Source organism: Rana temporaria, chromosome 3 (assembly GCF_905171775.1).
Source record: "Rana temporaria chromosome 3, aRanTem1.1, whole genome shotgun sequence".
NCBI lineage: Eukaryota > Metazoa > Chordata > Amphibia > Anura > Ranidae > Rana > Rana temporaria.
This window is the reverse complement of record NC_053491.1, coordinates 443,508,130-443,533,104: the sequence shown is the minus strand read 5'-3', so window position 1 is coordinate 443,533,104 and position 24,975 is coordinate 443,508,130. Positions and strand designations below refer to the sequence as shown.

At 40.3% G+C, this 24,975-nt stretch overlaps 1 protein-coding gene across 8 annotated transcripts in view; it reads right to left on the bottom strand.

Annotated features, from left to right (window-relative positions):
• NFIX (nuclear factor I X) overlaps positions 1 to 24,975 on the bottom strand; it is a 273,828-nt gene that overhangs the window by 246,135 nt on the left and 2,718 nt on the right. For all 8 annotated transcript variants that reach the window (XM_040346497.1, XM_040346496.1, XM_040346501.1 and 5 more), the window contains one exon: positions 915 to 1,293. In XM_040346497.1, the coding sequence (XP_040202431.1) occupies positions 915 to 941 (27 nt within the window). In that variant the 5' untranslated portion in view covers positions 942 to 1,293. The remainder of the gene's footprint in view (positions 1 to 914; positions 1,294 to 24,975) is intronic.

The following is a 24,975-nucleotide window of genomic DNA, read 5'->3' as shown; positions in this document are numbered from 1 at the left end:
TTCTGAATACAGAAAGAAGATACGCCGGCGCATCCTAGAATTTACGTGGCGTATCAATAGATACGCCAACGTAAATTCTTTCTGAATCCGGCCATTGTGTTTTTGTTCACCAAAAATATGTAGAAGAATACAAATTGGCCTAAACTGACGAAGAAATTCGTTTTTTTTTAGGGGGGGGGGGGTTTATTATAGAAAAAAGTTACAAATATTTTAATTTTTTTTCAAAATTGTCACTCTTGTTTTGTTTATAGCACAAAAAATAAAAACTGCAGAGGTAATCAAATACCACCAAAAGAAAGCTCTATGTATGGGGAAAAAAGGACGCCAATTTTGTTTGGGTACAGTGTCGCTCAACCTCGCAATTGTCAGTTAAACTAGGCAGTGCCGTATCGCCAGGGGGAAAATCTTCCGGTCCTTAAGTGGTTAAAGAATCAAATTAGAGAATGGAAGTGCATGTATAAAGATTTTTGTTTTTTTATTTGGTGTTAGGTAGATTCGCCCTCTTTTTTTGTCCTGGTGACCATTGTCAAAGGGATGGGAAATTCAAAAAGTTACACATGTCAATAGAACGTGAGAAAATGAGAGAAGGGGTTTCTTCTCACTTCCTGTTGCTTCCTCAGGACAGGAAGTGAATGAAGATCTCCCTAATAATATACAGACAGCAAAAAAATAAACTGCTAGGGTTTTAACTATACCCTGCTCTATCCATAACTAAAAAAAAAAAAATTAAATACATTGGGGCTACACATACATTTTAAATATGTTTGATAGGGGTTTGTGCACTTTTCGTCTTTATTCAGAATAAAACAAATGAGCTTGATAGAATGAATTTCCTGAAAATTGGTTAAAGATGTACAAAATTGCCGTTGTTCAGCCCGGCACTACACACAATGACAGAAATCACAAAATAGTACCTGAGTCAGGCAGTATGGTGAGTACATCTCTCTGGCACCGTCACACTTCCTTGTTGTCTCTTGGATTTTCAGACTCTTTTGCTGCAGTCTACGACTGTTTCATTTTGTCTGAATGTATCTTTCTTCCGTCAATCTCTCTGGCTCTGGACGCCTCACACACTCTGGTTCTGGCTGTCTCTAAAACTTTGTCGTTTCTCTGGATATCTTCCTCTGTTTCCGCACACGTTTCTCAGGCTACGTGGATTATTTCCCACATTTATATTTCAGCTGGATTCTCTTGCTTGATCTCTCTCGTCTGTGTGGGAATATCTTTTTTTGCATAAGCTCTCCTGGCCGTCTCTCTCCTTGAATGTCTCTTTGTCGTAGTCGTCGCGTGACTCTGAAAGTAAAAGTTCAGTGAAAGTTTTGAAAATGAACTGTAAAAAAAATCTTGCATTAATAAAAAAGAGAGACGGCCCAATTTGGAAAAGAGACTGAAAAGAGACATGCATGAATCAAAGAGACAGCTAGATTTTGTTAAATGGAGATTATAACAAAAATAGAACACATTTAAGAGAAAGAGAGACTGGCAGCACCTGACCAAAGGAACATGAGGACTTCTGAAGGAAATAGACTATTGAATGATCAATCGGTCGGATGGTGTAGAGGACAAGTCTCCGTAGAAAACATGTTATGTTGGCATCCTTTTTTTATTAGAAGATGACAACAGGATTTTAGCACATGTGGAATGCAGCAAAGCCTGATTGGCTGCTAGTGCTGGCCCCAGCCCCCAGTCTGCTGAACAGGGTATTCATAGGCGTGCGCACAGGGTGTGCCAGGTGTGCCCTGTATAGGACAGATTCCCCCTACTGCCTAGGTTCCCCCCTCCTTCCCCTTGCACCGCTGCCGGCTTCCCTACTCTCCTCTCCCTCTGGCTGTTGCTGCAGGGATGTTTTAGAAGGAGTAGGGAAGGGGCCGGTAAATATGTAACTTACCGGCCCCTTCCCTTTCTGAGTAATCGGTAGTATGTGTTTGAGCTTTGGGGTGCACACCCTAATGCAATAGGCTGCACACACCTATGAGGGTATTACAGGAGGACTACATCAAGACAAATTCAGACATTTCAAAAGCACATTTAATTATTTTGTAACAAATACGTTAATTTATGATTTTTTTATCTCTACTTGGAGTTTCAATTTCAAGAAGAAGAAGAAGGAGGGAAAGCTAGAATGTTAGAGTTTTTGTACTAAAATATTGTTCCCAAGACATGAGTTGTGTATTACTGGTAATATTTTCCCTCCCTTGGGTGGCACACTGCAGGGCTCAGTGGGCCAGATTCAGAAAGAGTTATGCCGGCGTATCAGTGATACGCCGGCATAACTCACACTTTGCGCCGGCTTATCTGTTTTTCTGTATGCAGAAAACAAGATAAGCCGGTTTGCAGCAAAGATCTGACAGGCGTAATTGTATTACACCGTCGAAACTTAACTGCAATTTTAAAATGGCCGCTGGGGGGCGTTCTCGCTGATTAACACAGAGAATATGTAAATCAGCGAGATACGCCAATTCACGAACGTACGTGGGCCCAACGCAGTCACTTTACGCTGTTTACGTAAGGGTTTTCCCGGCGTAAAGATAAAGCTGCCCAAAGCAGGCGCATCCTATGTTAAGTATGGATGTCGTGACCGCGGCAAATTTGAAAATGTTTGAGTCGTTTGCGTAACTCGTCCGTGAATGGGGATTTACGTTGATTACGTTCACGTCGAAAACACTGTCATAATTCGGAGCATGCGCACTGGGATTTTTCTAAGGCCGGCGCATGCGCAGTACGTTCGGCGCGTGGACGCGCCTAATTTAAATAGGAGACGCCCCCTACCCGCCTATTTTGAATTAGGCCGCCCAATTTACGCTACGCCGCCGCAACTTAACACGCAAGTGCTTTGTGAATACAGCACTTGCGTGTTAAGTTGCGGCGGCTTAACGTAAATAAGAAAAGTTATGCCGCCGCAACTTTGCGCGCAGCTTTCTGAATCTGGCCCACAATATCTGAGAAGAAATGCATTGGGAAGATATACACTGTATGGGCAATGATTTTAGGTATTTCCAGTAAGGGTATTGTTAATGTTACAGCATACAAAGGCATTTTACACATTTGTGTGCCCTAACCATTTGCCAACAGTTTGCGAAAGAACTTTTTTGTTCCAGCATGACAATGTCCCTGTGTACAAAGCCAGCTCCATAAAGATATGGTGAACCATTATGGAACTGCGTATGCTGCTCGAGGCTCCAACAAGTTCTCTTCTCATAAACCGCTGGGGGTGCAGGCAAGGACTGAGCTCATCTCAGTTCTGTGGATACCAATACTAAAAGAGAAATTACCTTATCTGCACATCACTACAAAAACCTGTTTCTGAATCTTGAAACCAGTCTCTGTTAATGGAATCTTTATTCCACTGATTGCACCCTATGGGCTGGGTGAAACGCGTTGGGAAGGGGTGACCTTGATAATGCCAGGCTGAGGTTTTTGTAGTGATGTGTGGCTAAGGAATTTTCTCTTTTAGTATTGGTATTTATAATAAAAAATTTCTGATTGAACGAGATGGAGAGGCAGGCAGTAAAGTCAAGCGCTCCACTTCTTTCTACCAGTGCTGAGACCTGCATCTCAGCACTGGACTTGGAAGAAAGTGGAGACCACTCAAATAGGTGCGTCTACTTCAGTGATTTCCAGCTTCTAGGGGTATCAGCCAGGTATGTTATATACATAGTTACATTGGTCCAATATACCATGCATGGTATTATTCATTAATGTCCATGGTTTTAGAATAGCATGTCCAACAAGCTCATATAGGTGTGATAGTCAGTTTTCCACCAACCTTTGACTTTACAGTTTACTTACTTTAGACACATCTACTAATTGCAGATACCATTAGGAGCTTTGAGTGACAGTTTGTATATGTAGTCCTATTAGGGTGACCACGTGTCCCAGATTGGCCAGGACAGTCCCGGATTTAGCAGGTCTGTCCCGGGCACATTCATTCCAGGACAATACAGTGTCCCGGAATGAAACTGACACAGCCACCCACCCGGGCCAATCTGATGCCCCCAAAAAGGCCACCACATCACCGCTTTACTCACTGACAGTACTTGTCCTGGCTGGGAATGCCTGGAGGAGCACAATCCCGCCCCCTGCTTGTGATTGGAGAAATCATAAATCTCACCTCTTGTGTCCAATCACTGTGCTGTGATTTGCACAAGCTGATTTTTGGGAAGGGAGGGTGTCCCTGAATGGTAGTTTGGAAATGTGGTCACCCTAAGTCCTATGGACATTCTGGAGTATACAACAGGATAATTGCTGCGTAAATTGCTTGGGGGTGTAGTTCTCTTTATTAAACAGGTGGCTTAAAATAATAAAAATAGTATTGCTCAAATGCCCCCCAAACCTGTGTCAGTTGAATCAGCATGTGAATAGACTGGTGCAAGACAGACATGATCGGCTTGTCAGGCTCTAGCAAACTTCAACAAAATGGTGGCCATCTGCAAACAGACACCGACTCCTTGTTGCATAAATGTGAATGAGATGGGTAAAAGATGGCTTCAGCTTCTGTTCTTGATCTGTAGTGAACTCCTAAGGCCCCGTACACACGACCGAGAAACTCGACGGGCAAAACACATCGTTTTGCTCGTCGAGTTCCTTGTTCGACTGTCAGAAAACTCGTCGAGCCAAATGTTCCCATTGCCCAACGAGGAAATAGAGAACATGCTCTCTTTTTGGCTCGACGAGTTTCCCGACGGGTTTCTCGGCGAAAAGTGTACACACGACCGGTTTTCTCGGCAGAATACGTCTCCCATCGAGTTTCTTGCTGAATTCTGCCGAGAAAACCGGTCGTGTGTACGGGGCCTCAGATGCGTTTGGCCTTTTTTAGGGCTTAATCAGAGAGGCCTCTCTGATTTAGCCCAAAAAGGGAAAAACGTGTCAGTGGAGTTCTCTACAGGTGGAAAACAGGAGCTGAAGCCATTTTATACCCATAACAAGATGTTGGTATCTGTGTGTAGATGGTCACCATTTGGCGAAGGGGGCCTAAGATTCTGCAAAGGTTGTGACAGAGGTACACGACTAATTGAAGTTTAGGAAACTTCTATTGCTCCTCAGAAACCATACCCATTTTAAATTTAATCTGATGTGGTAAACTCCTTAAAAGATTATACATTCACAAAAACAAATATATACACCAGTTTATGAACATTCTATACTTTATGCAATTACTGATATAAGACTGACTTTTCAGAAATAACTTTGGAGTCAGGAATAAGAGAGGAGAGAAGGGGAAAGACATATTCCTGATGTCCCTCTAACTTCCATCCAGATCATCCATTCTTTCTCAACCATCTTCCTTTATTGCTTCATTTTATTTCTATGTGTAATCTTTTTTGTAGTCTGTGCAACACTTTAATTACACAGAGCCAGACATGAGGTCCTGAGCAGGCAGAACATGAGTTGACCTTTGATCTAGACGTGTGATGATCTCTGCCCTAGACTGCTCTAGAAATACCCATATGAAGAAGCTTAAAATAGATACAGAAAGTTTCTTCCCCCTGGTTTCCCTGCATCTCACACATTTTTCCCTTAAAGCAAGCCTGTTGTGATTGAAATATGGCCATTTTAGAAGTTACTAATATCCTGTTTGTCACCCTCATTCTTAGGCTTAACTGCTCAATGAGTTACTGATATGGAACAAATGTGCACTTAGGACACCTGACCCATCTACTGACCTGCTATTTTTTCCAGGTCGGTGGATCACTAAGTGTTAGGAAAACACCCCAGGGACTTTCAGCTTCTACAACTAGACCCCCTTGTACTTTTATAATCCACTTCAGCCTTAAAGTGGGAAAGGTATTACATTTTTCCCTTTCAATAGAAAAACCTCAGCAAGGACTATATTGACCCCTGGGCCTTACTCAGGCATGTACTACTGTGACAAACTTGGCCATATTTGATTTCTGCTTGAACTATTCGACTACCGGTACCATTCTCCCCTCGCTACACCACCATAACAGCTATACTAGCTCTATTATCCAGAAAAGGTGTCTAGAGTAATTACGATCTTTCAAGCCTCCCCAAGAATTACTGAGGAGCCAAAAAGCCAACATCCATTCAATATGTGGTTATCAATATGGCTGGAGGAACCCACAGAAGAAGCTGCTTCATGTTCTCATTAGCTAAATAAACATTCTCCCTGTAGAATCATCCATTAGCAGTCTTCATTATGATATGGACAATGTTCTGTAATCCTGAGAACTACATAAAGTGAAGAAGCGTACATGGAAACTGCTGCAATATAGGATAAGTTCACCTTAACTTACAGGTAAAAAAATGTGCATTCTATTTATTTATTTCCTGGCAATCACAGGTGTTTTTTACAGGTACCCTGTCCCTAATTCCGGGAGACCGGCCGTGGCGAATTACATCAGCTGCTCGGTCCCCCCTACTCCTTCCCTCCTCCCTCCCCTTCAGCCAGGCCAGTAGTGAAGCCGAAAGGCTACACTGCCGGATTCCCTTACCCGCAATGGTGGTGCCAGCACCCGACCAGCTGATGGAAACATCAGCTGCGGTGCCGACATCACTGGAGTCCAGGACAGGTAAGTGTCCTAATGTTAAAAGTCAGCAGCTACAGTATGGGTAGCTGCTGACTTTTATTTTTTTAAAAGGCCGGCGGAACTCTGCTTTAAGAACTGAGTGCATTTTTGACAGATTATCAGGCATTTTCGGTACTTGCAAGGTCTTTAAATGAAAATGTGGTTTTGACAAGTACCCACTCCTTCTGGTCGGATCTCAGCAGCGATCCACCGGAAGTTCTCCCCTCCCCCAAAACCTTCTGGGACACGTCACAGGTCCCAGAAGGCTGTGTGACCATTCACAAGGCAGCCGGCTTTGAAACCGCAAGGAATTACAGTCAGCTGCCCACAGTAGAAATGCTAGCGATGGGACACAAAGACCCATGAAGAAGCGGTTTGGGTGAGCATAGCACTGTAAACCTGGACAGGTGAGTATCCCTTTATTAAAAGTCAGCAGCTACAGTATTTGTAGCTGCTGAATCTTATTTTTTTTTTAAATGCTGAAGAACCGCTTTAAAATGACCCACTGCTTCAAGTCACTAATGCCTGGTACACAATGAGATTATCGGACGAATGATTGTCCGTCTTTTTTTGCATGCTAATCTCAGATCAAACCTGAAGAGTTTACTAAAGTCACAAAAATTCTCGTACGACAGAATAAAAAATCAGAAGTGATGTAATGTGTATTGTATTTTCGAATGACGACTGTACTGATTGAATGAAAATCCTACGATGTGGCTTTGTACGGAAAAAAAAAATGTGCATGTCCAAACGGATAATATCGGATGAACTGCCATGACTGGCTCTTGAAAGTTCTGTATTGATAATCCGATTATTTTACGATCACTCCGAAAGCGGTATTTTTCGCACGATTTTCTGCCATCAAGCTATCACAGAGTGTCACTAGTACTCTAGGTGACTTATAGCATTAATTCTGCTTAACTTAGCAGTGATTCTTTGTCCTTTTTTAAAAGGTTAATTCACTCAAACCTAATATTTTGTTTTTTCTGTACATTCTTTTTTCTGAAATGTTATCGGAAATGCAAAAGCAGGAGCTCGGACACCAGAGGTGTACTGAACACCTTACTGCTCCTTCTCACAAGTCTATGATAAGAAGGCACTATCATGTGGCTGATCTCTTATCAACAGTTGTAAGAGCATAGGTAAACATTAGCAATGGATTTCTCTTATTTCCTCACTTTTGGTCTATTTAATATATCATTAAAAAGTGTTTTGATGTGTATTATTATTATTATACAGGATTCATATAGCGCCAACAGTTTGCACAGCAATTTACAACATGGGGGCAGACAGTACAGTTACAATACAGGAATGATCAGAGGGTCCTGCTCATTAGAGCTTACAATCTAGAAGGGAGGGTAAAGTGGAACAAAAAGGTAATAAGTGTGGGGGATGAGCTCATTTAGAAAATGAAAATACAGTTGTTAGGTGTGGGTAGGATAGGCTTCTTTGAAGAGAAGGGTTTTCAGGGATCGTCTAAAAGCTAATAGAGTAGGAGATAATCGGACAGATGGGTTAAGGCAATCCATAGGATTGGAGAGGCTCTGGAAAAGTCCTGGAGGCGAGCATGGGAGGAGGTGATGAGGGAGCTAGAGAGCAGGAGGTCTTGAGAGGAACGAAGAGAACGAATAGGTTGGTATTTAGAGACTAGGCTAGTGATGTAGCCGGGGGCTAAGTTGTGCATGGCTTTGTAAGTAGTTGTTAGTATCCATGACAAGTGCAAAAAAAATACCCATTGGCCCTGCCAGAAATCCAGTGCTGTTCTGTTTCCTGTGCACACCCCAGTGTTATAAGCCCTGCCCGCTTCACCTTAATGAATAATAGAACACCTCCTCCTATGGTATAAACCTGAGGAGAAGAGAAGGTGTAGTTCTAACACACTTTGTGTTCTAGTGTGACAACACTGCTGCTTTATAGATACAATATAATGAGTGAGCGTTGCCACTCTGAGGCCCCGTACACACGTCCGAGAAACTCGACGGGCAAAACACATCGTTTTGCTTGTCAAGTTCCTTGTGAAGCCGCCGAGGACCTCGGCGAGCCAAAATTTCCCATTGAACAACGAGGAAATAGAGAACATGTTCTCTATTTGGCCCGACGAGATCCTCGTCGGCTTCCTCGGCCAAAAGTGTACACACGACCATGTTTCTCAGCAAAATACGGCTCTGATCGAGTTTCTGGCTGAATTCTGCCGAGAAACTTGGTCGTGTGTACGGGGCCTAAGGCTTTATACACGTGGGCGTATGAATTTATGCCCCAAATATGCAGGATTTTTTCTGCCTGAGCTTGGCAGAAAAATGCCTCTACTGTTGCATTTGTATGTGCATTTATGTGTGAATGGTGTTGAGCGTAATAACAATCTACTGGTTGGAATATGACATTATTTAGGCCATTGGCATACATTCACGCACATACGCATACTTACATAAGTTATGCTCATAGGCTCCTATATAAAAGCAGAGATGGAGCAGGCAACTCTGATCCATATTACAAATTTATTGACTACACTATATTACCAATAGTATTGGGATGCCTGCCTTTACATGCACATGAACTTGAATGGCATCCCAGTCTTAGTCCGTAGGGTTCAATATTGAGTTGGCCCATCCTTTGCAGCTATAACAGCTTCAACTCTTCTGGGAAGGCAGTCAACAAGGTTTAAGAGTGTGTCTATGGGAATGTTTGACCATTCTTGCCCATGTGCATGAGGCCTAAAACAGGAAATCACTAGGTAAAAAAAGAAAGGAAATGGAAAAGTATTGCACCCATATTTTTTTTTAGGTTTAGAAACACTATCAACAAGAGATTTACAAAAATGGGTGCACTCACAATCTGGTGCAGCTGTGCATGGTAGCCAATCAGCTTCTAACCTCAGCTTGTTTTGCTTTGACAATACAGCCTGGAAGCTGATTGGTTTCTATGCAGAGTTGCACCAGATTTTACACTCTGCTGGTTTAGTAAATAGCCCTGTTTAAATTAGAGATCAAAATTGTACAAAGCAATGGAAAGCTCTCTTTATTAGCTAATCTACAAATTTCTATATTTAAATTAATACTAATAATAAGGAAAAAGGAGCTTGTAAAAATAACTTATACAATCAATGAAAATTAATTTTAGTTTCCCTTTAATAAGACAAATAACTAAATGATTATTTTTCTAAGAATAGTTCGACATAACAGGTTGGTCTATTTAGAAGTGAAATTTGGGTAAACTGCCTTCTTCTAATGTCTCTTAGGAAATGTATCAGCATTTCTCATCGCCATCGTTTTTGCCATCTTCCTTCCCTCCTTGGAGTTTTAGTTGTTCCTTACTACCCTTGGGTTTTTTCACACCTCTTTTTATATTTTCCATAATATAAAATAAGTTTAAATTCCAGGTAGGGTTAGACCCCTTCATAATGGCAACAACAGATGTGCAGGCCCACCAGCACAAAGATCCCATCATTGAAGTTCCAGCAGGATAAATAAGGTAATTGAATGGTTTATTGTTGGCCCACAGGTGAGACCTCTAAAGCCAAAGTGTTAGCCCACTGCTAAAATACATAGTGACTAGTTTTGCTAAGAGCATTTAACATTACACAGTGGAGTACTGTCCTCCCTGATACACAGAGTGGGCTCATATATTTTGACTATGAAAACAGAGGCTCGTAATATTAACGGCGACCATTTCGATTCAATCCTATTGCTCTGAGATACGCTGTAATACTATAAAGCGCGGCTCACTCCAGCTCTTCCACAGTAATTAATTAAGAGTCCAGATCTGATTTTGGCTGGGATTAATCTTTCCTTTCACACATGGAGATCAGTGGGAGGGGGCGTGCACAAGTAGGGGGGCACGTCTTGTCAAAATAAACACAAATACAGACGCTCAGAGGAGAGGGAGAGGGAAAAGAGAGAAAGAGAGGGGGGAGCAAGCTGCGGCTGTGACTTAGACACATGACTACAGACCTAGCCTGGCTCCACTATGTAATGTAGCAAAAAATCATGTATCAAACCACGGATATCTAAGGACGTAAGTTAACCAAAGAGAAGATTTTATTTTGGAACCCTCTTCCGAGCTTAGGGATTTTACCAAGCTATTATGTAAAGTCGCTACTGGACCCCTTGACATGTTACGAGATTCTTGTCTACCAGTCTTGCCTGGCCTATTGGGCTTTGGGTTTGATATGTTAATTTTTGGCTTCTGAAAACTTCCATGGAAGTTTATAGCATGAGAGAATAACAACAATCATATTGGGCACCTGAATTTTTGTACCAAGAACTACATTTTTGACAACCATGTATATTTCATGTTGATGCCTATAGAAAATATTTTAGAATGGCAGTAATCATAACCCAAACCCTACAACTAAGCAATTTAACCCAACTCTAAACCACTATGTAGACGCTAATCTATCCTTGAAAGTCATCCTAAGCCCTCAAACCTAATGGCCTTAAAGACTCCACTTCTTCTTCCAAACTTTAAGGCCCCGTACACACGACCGAGTTTCTCGGCAGAATTCAGCCAGAAACTCCATGGGAGCCGTATTCTGCCGAGGAAACCGGTCGTGTGTACACTTTTGGCCGAGGAAACCGACGAGGAACTCGTCGAGCCAAATAGAGAACATGTTCTCTATTTCCTCGTTAGTCAATGGGGAAACTTGGCTCGCCGAGATCCTCGACGGCTTCACAAGGAACTCGACGAGCAAAACGATGTGTTTTGCTCGTCGAGTTTCTCGGACGTGTGTACGGGGCCTAAGCCTCATCCTATCTCTATTCCATAACCTTTAACCTCTCAACTTGTTAAAAGTAAACCTCCACTACCCCCAACCCCAAATCAACATTGTACCAAACTCTTTCATCCGTAACCCCTCTCCCAATGTGAAACCCTTAACCTAACCCCCAAACACAAACCTTAACCCAAATTTTTAGGGGATTATTTACTAAAGCTAAATAGGGCAAAATTAGTCACATTTCTGCATAGAAACCAATCAGCTTCTAACTTCAGCTTGTTGAATTAAGCTTTGGCAATAAAACATGAAAGCTGATTGGTTTCTATGCAAAATCGTGACAAATGTTGCCCTCTCTAGCTTTAGTAAATAAACCCCTTTATCACTAAATGCAATCTTACAACAGCTATCATCCTAATCACCATATTTCTTGTGCCAGAATAGATCCATGCCATAGTATTAGGCAATGCTAGAATCTTATGCCAATATGCAATACATTAAAAAACTGGTGTTAAAAAATCTGCACAGAAATGTTTCTCTTTTTTTAGGGGAAGCTTTCAATGATAGGAATGTATGTAGATAATGGGAACAGTGTTGGAGGTTCTCATCAGGTTCTCCTCAATTTACAGCCAGGTTATTGGGTAATTGATAGATAATGTATTTATTGGCGTATAACACTCACCTTTTTACCCTGAAAATAGAGGGTAAACTGTACATGCGTGTTATACGCAGGGGGCTGTGGAAAGTTTTTCTCCTGAAACTTCCCTCTCAGGCCTCGTACACACGACCGGATCTATCCACTGGGATTGATCCGCGGATCAGTTATAGCGGACAAATCCGGTCGTCTGTACGGCCTAGCAGATATTTATCCGCGGAGATTCGTCTGGCCGATCGATTTCAAGCGGATAGAAATTTCTTAGCATGCTAAGAAATCTATCCGCTTTAATCGTGTCCAGCGGATTGATCCGGTCGTCTGTACAGACTCACCGGATCAATCCGTCCGCTCCCCTCCCTCGCATGCGTCGTAATGATTCGACGCATGTGTGGAAGTACTTACCTTCCAGCGTTGCGCACGTCGCCGCGTCATCGTCGCGGCGACGGCGCGACACGTCACCGCGGATGTATTCCGCGCGGATTTTGATCCGATGGTGTGTACAAGCCATCGGATCAAAATCCGGAGGAGGAATCTCCGCTGGAAACGGTCCGGCGGACCGTTTCCAGCGGAGATCCCCTCGTCTGTACGAGGCCTCAAAGTTAGGGTGCGTGTTATACGCCAATAAATACGGTAACTGTTCCACCCGCTAAAATATTTGTAATGCATATATTGCTGACATTCCTTATGTCTGCTAGTCTAAATCAATGGTCTCCAAATTATGGCCCGCAGGCCAGATGTGACCCTGTGCTTGCTTTTATATGGCCCTTGAGGAACTATTTACCCCACTAATATAGGGGACTATTCCTCATAGCGACACCAACGATGGGTCATAATTTCTCCCACTGACACCAATGATGGGGCACTGTTTCTCCCATTGATACCAACAATGTAACACTAAAATTAATGATGGAGCATTGTTTACTCCAACTGACTCTATGTTGCTATTTTGTGTGTCACTGTCCTCAGCCTTGCCTGTTTTTTGGACTACTTGCACAACAAAGTGGTAATGTCCACACTGAGTTCTCATGTTCTGTAAACCCAAATAATACATTGCAAAGCAGGCAATTCCAATGCCATTTTGATTTTCAACTAGTATGTGGCAGTTTGGAAATTAAATTAAATGAACTGAAAAATGATTTCCCAGTATTTGTAGCAATGTAGAAGGGAGCTTAAGGGTTTCTATATATTTTCCTTAAGATCAGTTAGTAGTAGCAGTAGAAATTCTACAACAGGTGTGTTTGTCATAGTTTATTTTGACAATCTACCCAGCTGGATTTAAGTTTAGATTCAGCAGGAGCTGTGAAGACAGCTTGGCCTTCCCCCATTTCTTATTGAACGTGGGCCACTATTGGATGGATAGGCAGACAGTGGCAAAGATTGATCCTGTGGATTTTTTTTTTCAATCTTTGTTACATTTGTTTCCTGTACTTACATATCCACAACAGAATATTTGGCAGGGACAGAAATGTGTACCCTAACCCTAAATAGTATTTACTGTGAGCTCTGAAATTCTGCTGCTGCGATCTAAACTGGGTAAAGAACCCAGCAAGCTGAACTGCTGCTACCACTGACCCACCAATCCTCAAGAGTGTAACAAATTGTAGCAAACTTGTTTAGAGTGCTAGAGCAATCCAACAATGAGTAAAATCAATCAGTTAGCGTTGAATGATAGCCAAGAAACCATGCAACTGTTGGAAAGTCTATGGAATTCACTTTTATTTGAGTTCTACACATCCACTGCAGCCAGACTTCATAGTGTATTTTACAAGTGGCATGTGCGTGACTTCTTCTTCAGCACATTTAACTTCCCTTTTCTCCAGTCTGATTCATCCTGTCAAAAAAGTAGGAATCTGGTTGGTGGCTATTAAAGGGGTTGTAAAGGTAAAAAATGTTTTCCCTAAATAGCTACCTTAGTGCAGTCCTCCTTCACTTACCTCATCCTTCCATTTTGCTTTTAAATGTCCTTATTTCTTCTGAGAAATCCTCACTTCCTGTTCTTCTGTCTGTAACTACACACAGTAATGCGACACTTTCTCCCTGGTGTGGAGAAAGCTGCTTGAGGGGGGAGGGGGCAAGCAGGAGGGTCAGGACGCTCTCTACTTTGCAGATAGAGAAAGAATCTGTGTGTTAGTGGGCGTCCTGACACTCCTGCTCGCCCCCTGCCCCCTCAAGAGGCTTTCTCTACACCAGGCAGAAAGTGTGGCATTACTGCGTGTAGTTACCGACAGAAGAACAGGAAGTGAGGATTTCTCAGAAGAAATAAGGACATTTAAAAGCAAAATCGAAGGATGAGGTAAGTGAAGGAGGACTGCACAAAGGTAAAGGAAGCTATTTAAGGAAAAAAATGTTACCTTTACAACCCCTTTAAAATGGACCTGAACTCAAAAAGTAAATATTTGCTATCTTACAGGGAAAATAAAAAAAAACGTAATTGTGCCTAAGAAGTACCCTGAAGCATTTACATTTTGCATTAAATTCCCCATGAAAATGGTATTGCATGTGAGGGTGCCTAGGCACTCCTGGGTCTACAGCCTCATAGCTATATACATGCAGTGTGAGATCATCTAAGACAATGTTGCCTCTGACCATTAGTCTCATGAAATTTGGAAAAAACACTACTGTGCTCCTTGCTGGAGAGAAAGCTATGTCTAAAGACCTGCAGTGCAAGAATCTCCCTGCTTCTGCTTCATTCATTCTGTGGATCTGTGCTTCCCCCAACTTTTCTACTGTTTCTTAAATATCCCCACCAGTATTCAGATCACCTGTCATTATGGGGGCAGTTGTAAAATGAGGAAGCAAAGCCCTGCCTCTACCAAGATGCCTCTAACAAGACATGGTAAGTTACTAATGGGGAAAAATTTCAGCTGCAGACAGGCGGGTGACTAGTCATTTTGTGGAAAAACTGGTGACCAGTGAATTCAGCTAGTGGCATTAACAAAACAAGAACAGTGACAGTACTTCTCCAATGTCTGCTTCGCTCTGTTTGCCCACTGATTTGATGATGGTATGCTGAGAAAAAAATACAATTTAATTGTTTATATAGAGGTGAATTGGTCCCCTTGGTCTTATATAGTGTTATAAGGGATCCCATGGAGTCTCACAATTTCTTTCACAGATTTTCAAGTCTTCTTTACAGTGTTGGGTTCCTTTTCTTGGGTAAAAGGTGTCCTATTTTAGGCAAGTGCAACAATGGCAAAGAGGGTAGTGTGGCCCTCAAAGCCTGTCAGGTATTGCAAATGGGTTCAATAAATCCAAAGATCTGGTCCTGTTACTTTTATTCTGTATCCAGGTAATAAGAGCATCAACATAGTTTCTGAAGTCAGCCCCAAGACTTGGCCACCAGAAAGAGCATTGTACCAGACTAGATTTCTTATGTACCCCAAAATACCCCACACGGTGGTGATCATGACAATGTCTGAAAACAGATTTTGGTACAACAATCTTCTTCAAAACAGGGCAGATTGTCCATTAAATGTATTGATGTCCCTACATAATATGTGCTTGGGTTTTCATACTTCTCCAAGGTGCCTTTTTATTTAGAATACAAGGTCTGTTTGAAAGTACAGAACACCCTAGAAGACAATATCTTATCAGATGAGGGTGTTTTTTCAGTTTCACAAAACGCACAAAATAGTGCCTGTGGTTTGTTATTCTTACACCCCAGCCGGTAGGTGTGTGTTAAAAGAATAATGCCCAGCTAGTTTAGGATAGTTTCAAACATTAGGTTCTCAATACACAAGGTTCTTGTGATCTGTAAATATCAATATTGGGTGGGTTGCCCCTTCTAGACGTTATCTTCATTCTTCTATTGATGTTTTAATTGACAGAAGTTCCCAGTCTCCCACATCAGAGTTCTTTTCTGCTGGGGTTAGTTTATAAGAAAAGAAGGCCACTGGGTGCATCAGAGCTTTTGGACCCCGATGTTGTGACAGCACTGCACTGACTGCATTCTCAGGTTCATCCACATAAAGAATAAATGGCAGGGCAGGAACCAAATGACTCAAACCTGGTGCTGATGTGAATAAAGTCTTAAGCTGGTCGCTATTTGAGCCTCTGGAGTCGGAGTCCCATGAAAATGACTGTTGGTGAGCTATGTGATAGAAGTGATAATTAAGGAGAATACCGAATCCGGTTGAACCGCTGAACCTCTTTTCCTACAAGCTAGGGCTGCCTGGGACTGACTGTGACCTTCTAAGATCCATCTAAATGCCCTCAATGGAAATGAATAGTCCCAAATTTGTATATTCTGCCCTAAATTTGCACCAATATTGTAGCTGGTGCATTACATTATCTGAAAAGTAGCACCAAATATTCCAAAATGTCTGAACTGGGCATGAAAAGCAGTTTTGCATTTATCACTTTCATGTATGTGCACCAGGTTATAGGCACCTAACAAGTCCAGTTTTGTGAGTTTTTTTAGCATGAGTTGTTGAAATAATTTTGGTTACCGTAATTTGTTCAGTTTCCTATAATAAATGCATGGGCACAGCTAATGGTCAATCTTCTCTACAAAGAAAATTCCTGCCCCAGCCAAAGAAGTAGAAGAACAAACAAACCTCAAGTACATCACTGATATACTTGTTCAGGGCCTCAAGTTCAGGTTCAGATGAAGGAAAAATCTGTCTGAAACTAATTTCAGCCCCAAGAAAATAATTCAGTTGGGCAATCATATGTCCTGTGTGGTGGATGTGTATCGACTCCTTGTTTAGCGAATACATCTATAATATCACGATAGACCATGGGAATGAAATTTTGTAATTAAGTGTCAGGATCCATGCAGAGAAAAGTTGATGATGAAGCAGGTAAATCTTGAAGGCAATGCTGAGTTCCAGTGAATACACAGATTATGTGACTGCAGCCACAGCATGGCCAAAATGATAAGAAATTAGAGCAAAGCAATGACAACCAAGACACAGCATTCTTTGTAGTTGGGATATATAACAGATAGTAGAGGAATAGTTTCTTGTGTGACAGAGCCAGAGTTGCTATGAGAGCCATCCACTGAATTGCCCTTGTAACTTGGACTGATGTATTCACTGCTGCAAGGCAAATGTTAAATAAATAAAACACCTACCAGCCCCAGAGTCCGTATGAAACTGCAAAGAGATGGAGAGAGCAAGATGTGTTAGTGGCTGGCCAACAGAAGAAATTGACAGGAACCTACTGGATCTTTGCAGGACAGGTCCCTTGCCTACATAATGGCCAGTATCCCCACAGCACAAGCAGAGGTTGTTCTGCCAACAGCAGAGTGGAGGCCATAGAAGACCCATTTGCATTGGAGCGTGTGCTTCATTGACTGGTGGGGCTGGTCCCATGAAAACAGAGCCTGGAAAAACTGAAACTTTTAGCTACATCAAAGTAGCTCTGAACTGGCAATTCTTTATTTCAGCTCTACATTCTCTCAACCTAGCCAGGTGGATAAATTCCTCCAGAGTGTCTGAAACCCATCCTCATGCAAGTTCACCTTTTAAAAACCCTGGAAAGACCCAGACATAGCTGGTAAGGTAGGGCCATGTTGTTTTAGCTGGTATCAGAGTTCCAGTACTTGAATTCAGTGACACAGTGCTCTGCCAGTCTACAGCCTTGATTGAGAGAGTGGTAGGTAGACTCAGCAGTAGCTAATCATTGAGGATCATCATGAAGTTTTACCATGGCTTCAAAGAAGGTAGCCGTTGTTGGCAAGATAGGGTTGCTTTGTTCCAGAAAACAATGTCCCCAAGACTGTTGTTTACCTTATAATGCAAAGATTATCCCACTCTGATTCTACAGAGAAGGCACCGGGCTGCAGAGTGAAGTAAGTTTGGCAGGCATTTTGGAAGGGTCTGAATTTGTTTTGATTGCTACAAAAACTCTCAGGAGTAGGCACTCGTAGTTCAGGGGCCAAAATCATTGCCACAGTCACAGCTATTACCTCAAGTGTGGCTGGCAGTGTCTATAGATGAGCTTGTACTGAGGAAGTAGAGGGGATGAAATGTGACTGGGTGTGGCCCTCTAACTGGACATAGCCCTCCTGAAGGTTTTTCAAAGCCAGGTCAAATACAGCAATACATTTAAAGAGATCTTTCAGTCGTCTTACACAGAGCCGACTGGTGAAGCAACAGCACAGAGTTGTACAATTGCCTAGCTGGTCTGCTGGATGGAGGTGCCAATAGATTGGAGACACTGGAACAACAGGAAGATGCACCATAAGCATTCACATGACTAGTCACATGAACAGCAGGAAGTTGCACCGTAGGCAGGAAGATCACAGGAACAGCAGGTAGATACTGGGTCGGTAACAGGGAGGTGGATCGAGAACAAATGTCGCAGCAGGTAAGTTGTCAGCATTCAGGCAAGAGTCGGAAATGGGGAGGTGGATCAGGTACAGACGTGGTAGACAGATGCGTAGTCAAGTTTCAGGTAATGGTCAGCAAAAGGCAGATAAGCCATTGTATGTCAATCGGGAAACTCAGGTTTACAGGTACTGGTGTAGAAAAGCCAGCACTGAGCCCATGCAGATGCTTCACTTAAATTACCTGATTGGCGCCAAAGCCAACAACAAGCATGCACACACGTTCCTGCACACACCATGTAGCAGGCACACAGATGTACACACTCCTATGTACACATGCATGACCAGCAGTGACCAGCAGCAGCACTGACCTAATATGGCCACATTAGGTCAATGATGTAACAGCACCCCTGACCTCTGTCCTTTGAGTAGATACAGGGAATTCCACAGTTGATTGGGCCAGTGGCCTGATATAATGTTACTGTCTGTGAATTCCCAGGGAAACTTTGCTCATCCTCAAAAACCTACACTAATGAAGCCATCACATCTTAGAATTGGTAAGCTGCAATATAATAAATGTTTGTTTTTGGGTTTATTACTGCTTTAAAGCTAAAGTTTTGTATTTTGTTTTCGGTATGCAACTGCAAACATATTGGGGCTATATTACCAAAACTGTCAAAGCTTTATTGAACAAGCTGAAGTTAGAAGCTGATTGGCTACCATGCACAGCTGCACCATATTTTGCACTCTCCAGTTTAAGTAAATCAACCCAATTATCTATCTGTAATGGTGTGCATCCCATTTCCTGCGGGCAACTGCTTCTCGTAAAAATCTTTTGTTCAGTGCTGCTGGATACTGCCCTGGGCAGATATCTGCTGGCACTATGAAGGTTAACAGCAGTTGCTACTACTGAGATAAGCAGAGCAACTCATCCGCCCCCTTCTGCCCTCTCTGCCATTTTAACAACTCTCCCGCAATGCATAATGTTCTGTGAATGAAGGACGAGCAACTAAATGACAGGATCTTCACTGTCCATTGACAGAGCGGGATGCATTGTGGGAGAATAGTAATACAAGCAATAAGAATGGTGGAGAAGGCAGAAGGGGTGGGTGAGCAGTGCAACTTTTCTCAGTAACAGCAGCTGCTGTTAATGCTCACAGCCCAGTATGAAGCCACCCTGTAGTTGGCTCCTGCAGATAACTACTCCAAATAACTTATGTGTTGGTATTGCATCCCTCCCCCCAAAACAATTAAAGTGAGGTGCTATGGATTTAGCTTCTCCAGCCCCAGTCTATTCCTTTTCTGTCTGTCCACAGAGACATTGTTGCAGCATACAACCCCTCAATTTTTGACAAAAAAATAAATAAAAAACACATATAACATCTCCATATATTATTTTTTGCATGTTGAGCTTGCTAAAAATTATATTATTTATAAATCGTTCATCTAGTTATATTTTGACACGCTGGAGTCTGGCAATTTTTCCACATTTGCCGAGACATTTGACATTGGTGTCAAAGGTGGGCGGGCTTCCTTTTGAAAAATGTATGTGAAATGATTTGTGTTAATAAAATGTGCATACGCTATCAACATTTCATGTTGTGTGGGATACATGTCCAAGTAATTGGCGCGGATAGACTGCTCTATGTTTTTCAGCATGTGGGAAAATATGGCACACCCACAGATGCTTTTCAGAAGGCTACAGAGTGTTATCAGAAGCACAAATGCCATTAACAATGCAAGAACAAATAAAGTTGCTATCTCTTTTTATAGTTTTTTATTACATCAGCTATATTTCGAAAACATATTGTTACTCACCAACTCTAGTAATAGTGGACTAAAGCTTCCCTTACACACATATATCAATCTGCCCACCCTGACTATGACTTGGATTCATGTAAACCAAATTTCAGTCATCCATGATAGCTGCTAAATAAATCTGACCCGTCAACTGGCAAGTGTGCCATATATCTACATCTTGCGGGTGCAATAGCAGTAGCCATCCAATAACTGCTTACATGGCCTTTTCTGGTCATTGTAGGACCACGTCTTCCATTTTGGTTATCACAATGGATAGCTGAAAGCCTCAAATATCACAGGCTACCCATATGGGCCCAATTAGTGTAAATTTAGAGCTTAAACCACTTTATCTATTTTGGATTCATTTTATAACATTTTAGACCTCAAGCAGAATGGTTCATGTAGCTAATGAAGAATATGCCATGAAATGCCACAATGTTATCAACAATATCATCTACCGTGTTGGTTTTATCTACTTTATTATGTTGCTTAATATATATTTTTCGGATTGAAAAATACAGTGCATTCCTAGAGACCATTGTCTAATTTCCGATTTTTCAACCTATTCATGTTCACACCTTCACTTCCTTATACGTTACCAGTCTCTTTTTGTCTCCTTTCATGCCCTTTAACCTTTCCTCTTTTTTCATCCTGATCTCTCTTTCTTTCCATTTTCCAAGTCACTTCACCTGCTGATTGTCCTTTGTTCACCTCCTGGTCTCCTTTTCTTTCCACGTCCCCAGTTTTTACTCAGTTCCAACCTTAGGTCTTCTTTTTCCTCATATTACGGTATTTTTTTACTTCACTTGTGTTGTTTTCAGCCCTTCGGCTCTCCCTTTTCATCTTCTACATTATGTTTTCTTCGTTCCATCACCTAAGTCTTTATTTCATCTCCAATTCCTTGGTCTTCCCTTTCCACCTCACCAATATCTTCATTTTTTTTTAAATACCTCTACTTTAATTAATAAAACAATTCTCCAGGTTATTTATGTACATTGGATTGATTTTATCAAACATTAATTGTACAGTTTTACCTGCTGCTGTTCTGTAAAATCTGACATATGCCTTCCAGTTACTTTCTACATCCCGAGCACTAAAGGAGAGGGTCTGCTGGCGTTAGTCAAAGGATCAGTCCCAGTGTTTTAATCAGAAAAGCATTATCACGTGACCAGAAAATATTTATGGGGCATTCTTTACACAAAATAGAGCACTGAAGGCCTCCAATTGGCATGGCTACATGGAAGCAATATAATATTTTTTTTGTATTTTTAGAAAATCAGATTGAAATACAAAGATAATTTTAATAAAATTCTAAGTACAAATTGGCTTGTGTAACAATTATATTGCTAAGTTTATAATTTTTTTTTTTTTTATCAAACCAGTGTATTCCCCTGAAATCTATTTTTGCATCAATACGATTTGAAAACTCAAGGTTTTCTCTTCATTCCATGTACCTTCTTTTCCTTTTCTTACTCTTCAACCTCTTATTCTTTCCACTTATGTTGTCTCTTCTTCTATCATCATTATTGTATCTTGTGATTTACATTTGCTAGATGTTCATTAAAAAGGCTCAGCATTAATTTTACGAGCTGGCCTGAAGGGTATTATCTATGTTGGCCAAAAATGATGTGTTTTCATGAAAATAAGCAAATTTTGCCTCATTCAAAGGAAAAAGGAAAGCTTTTTTGGAACAGGACCAGCTTATGCTAAATGAAAACATATTTGGCCAGCAATCTAGGAGCTTGGTGGACTGTAGAACTATTGGAACAATCATAGGTGTCATATAGTAGATTGAAGACCAAAGTCCAGGTGGATGCACCGAGTTGTTTTCCACTTTGATTTGATGGGGAAAAAATGTAATGCTAATAAAAATCCTATTGTATTGCCAGTCAACAGATTCAATCAAAATTGATGAACTGATTGAAAGAAATGATTTGATACATCACATACTTTAAAACCCTAAAAATTATGCTAAGGCATTGTTTTACCTTATCGTCTGCATTGTTATTCAATATGACAAAATATATATTGCAAGCCATTAAACAGAATGGCTAATAAAAGTGACCCCCTTGATGTCCTCATTAGCACTTTGATGGTATAACTGCACCAAATCCCCTGCAATTTTTCCTACTAACTTCGACAATGTTTTGAATGTGGCGCAAAGGGTTTTGTCCCTTCTTCTTTGATCGTTGAGATTTTTCAACAGCATTTTTCGCAATGCCCATTATTACTTGTCCATTTATAAAAGCTCTGCTGTTATTATTGCAAAATTTTTGTACACATCACTTGAAAATACTGGCCCATATATGGTGAGAATTGATCCTAAAGCTGACCATTTGGGGTCACAAGTCCTTATACATTAATCCAAACTACTGCGTCATGTTAATGTTTCGGACAACAGAGACAGAAGTGGCGGCTAGTTGGGCCAAAACCTTATATTTAAAGAGTTTATCTGGCAGTGGTTTGTCAAGTTTGTAAGGTGGATTTCTTTGTAATCTGTAAGAAGGCCAATGAACATTGAACACCATACAAACAAGTATCTGCTGACTAGCATCTTGTGTCCCTAGAGACTAGTTCCCTTACTCATAAGACACTTTAACAACGTAGTGCACCCAGTGGTCATTTTTGTGGCTCCTCTAGAAGGTTTTTTATGTCGCTTTATCAGAATTGTCAGAAATTAAGATTGTGATGTTGCCAGTCCAACATACATATAACCATTTTCTGGGGGCAGACATTTCCTAGATGCCTTTTGGGATTGTAGTGCATACATATTATTTGCTGTGGTACTGAAATGCCAACTTGTAAAGAAGTTATATTATTAGATAAGTTAGTTGGTCATTGATAACTTTGTCACAATATATAGAGGACAGTTTTACAGCTATAGACTATAATGCCTCATGTTGGTACCTGATATGTCTTTTAATAGTCAATATTAGATACATTATAGCTCTGTGCACCCACGTAGAGCACCCAGTGGTAATTTTTGTGGCTCCTCTAGAAGTTTTTTTTATGTGGCTTTATCAGAATTGTCAGAAATTAAGATTGTGATGTTGCCAGTCCAACATACATAAAACCATTTTCTGGGGGCAGACATTTCCTAGATGCCTTTTGGGATTGTAGTGCATACATATTATTTGCTGTGGTACTGAAATGCCAACTTGTAAAGAAGTTATATTATTAGATAAGTTAGTTGGTCATTGATAACTTTGTCACAATATATAGAGGACAGTTTTACAGCTATAGACTATAATGCCTCATGTTGGTACCTGATATGTCTTTTAATAGTCAATATTAGATACATTATAGCTCTGCCTATTACTGCATAAACTATATATATATATATATATATATATATATATATATATATATATATATATATATATAAAACCACTTGTTACTCAACCAGATTCCTTATATCTCTATATAACACCTCCTTTGAGCCTTCTTATGAATCTATATAACTCCACCCCATTAATAACTCTTCCTACTACTCTCCTGTTACTTTCTAACATACTGTTACTCCATATAACCTGTCCACGCAGTGCTTTTTTATCTCCTTGTAGACCTAGAAGCAATAATGCCCCCATAATATACTGTATATCTGAAGTTGTAATCATTGTGTAAAATGTTACTTTATTACTTCCTATTGATTCCAGGAGATATTATTGTTCCATTGCATTATTAATCTTCAGTTGATCAATCTCCTTTACAATAACTTTTTCAAATGCACATTTCATCTATTCCATGTTCTCAGTAAAAAAAAAGAAAATCAACTAACATATATGTTTAATGTAAATCACTAGTATCATTGGATGTAAAGGTACAACAGAACCTTGACGATTTCTGTTTTATAAAATATATTTTTTATCTCTAAGTTATATAACAGGTCATACTTTCCTATGAAGGACCTCAGAGCGGCATTGTAAATAACTGTATAATGACAAACACATTCGACAAAGTGCGATCATTCAAAATGCTATTGCTTCTCTTTTTCCACGTTCAGGACAAACTGTCGGCTGTTTTTCAGAAATATTTGCAATGCAGATATAGTTTTTGTCTCCCGTCATGTAAACCCAAGGCCCTTTTAAATATATATATATATTTTTTTACTTAAGACCATTTTGGACCCTGTACTTCCTGAAGTTACCCAAACACTTACACAAGTCCACGTAGATTATCCAGAGCTGACTAAAGTTCTGAAAAACGTAATTTGTGTATAGAATTTAGCTTAGTTATAATATACTAAAATTAGTTGGGACTAATGTGGGATATATATATATATATATATATATATATATATTTAAAATATGTATAGTAGTATGTATACAGTTTTTATTGTATGAGTAGCTGAAAATATAAGTGCCGCAGCACTATAATGTAATACATATTTGCAGGTTTTTTTATGACATCAATACTAACCTGTTCAATGGTCACAATACATTAAAAGTCTAAGAAACAGAAATCAAATCAGAACTTTCTATATAAACAGTATTACTATTACTCAACTTCATAGGAACTAATGCTGCCGCACAGCAGTGCAGTATCATAAAAATATATAGAGAAGCGAATAGAGTGGAAGGGCGGCAAAATCCAAAACATTTCTTGTGTATTTGTCTGCATCTAAACACACATACTCTTTATATACACATACTGTATATATATATATATATATATATATATATATATATATATATATATATATATATATATATATATATATATATATATATATAGATATGTGTGTGTGTTTATATATAAATATATATATATATATATATATATATATATATATATATATATATATATATTCAGATTTATAGATACATACAGAGATAGATATATTTGTGTGCAGGTATATACTGTATATAGCTATACGACACACACCTTGATACGTACATACATGTTCTTATACAAACGTGTACTATTTCTATAAATGTATACATAGAAAGGTATAGGTGGTCTGTACAGAGAATTGATATTGAGATTGTAAAGTATTACAATTGATTGATTAAAT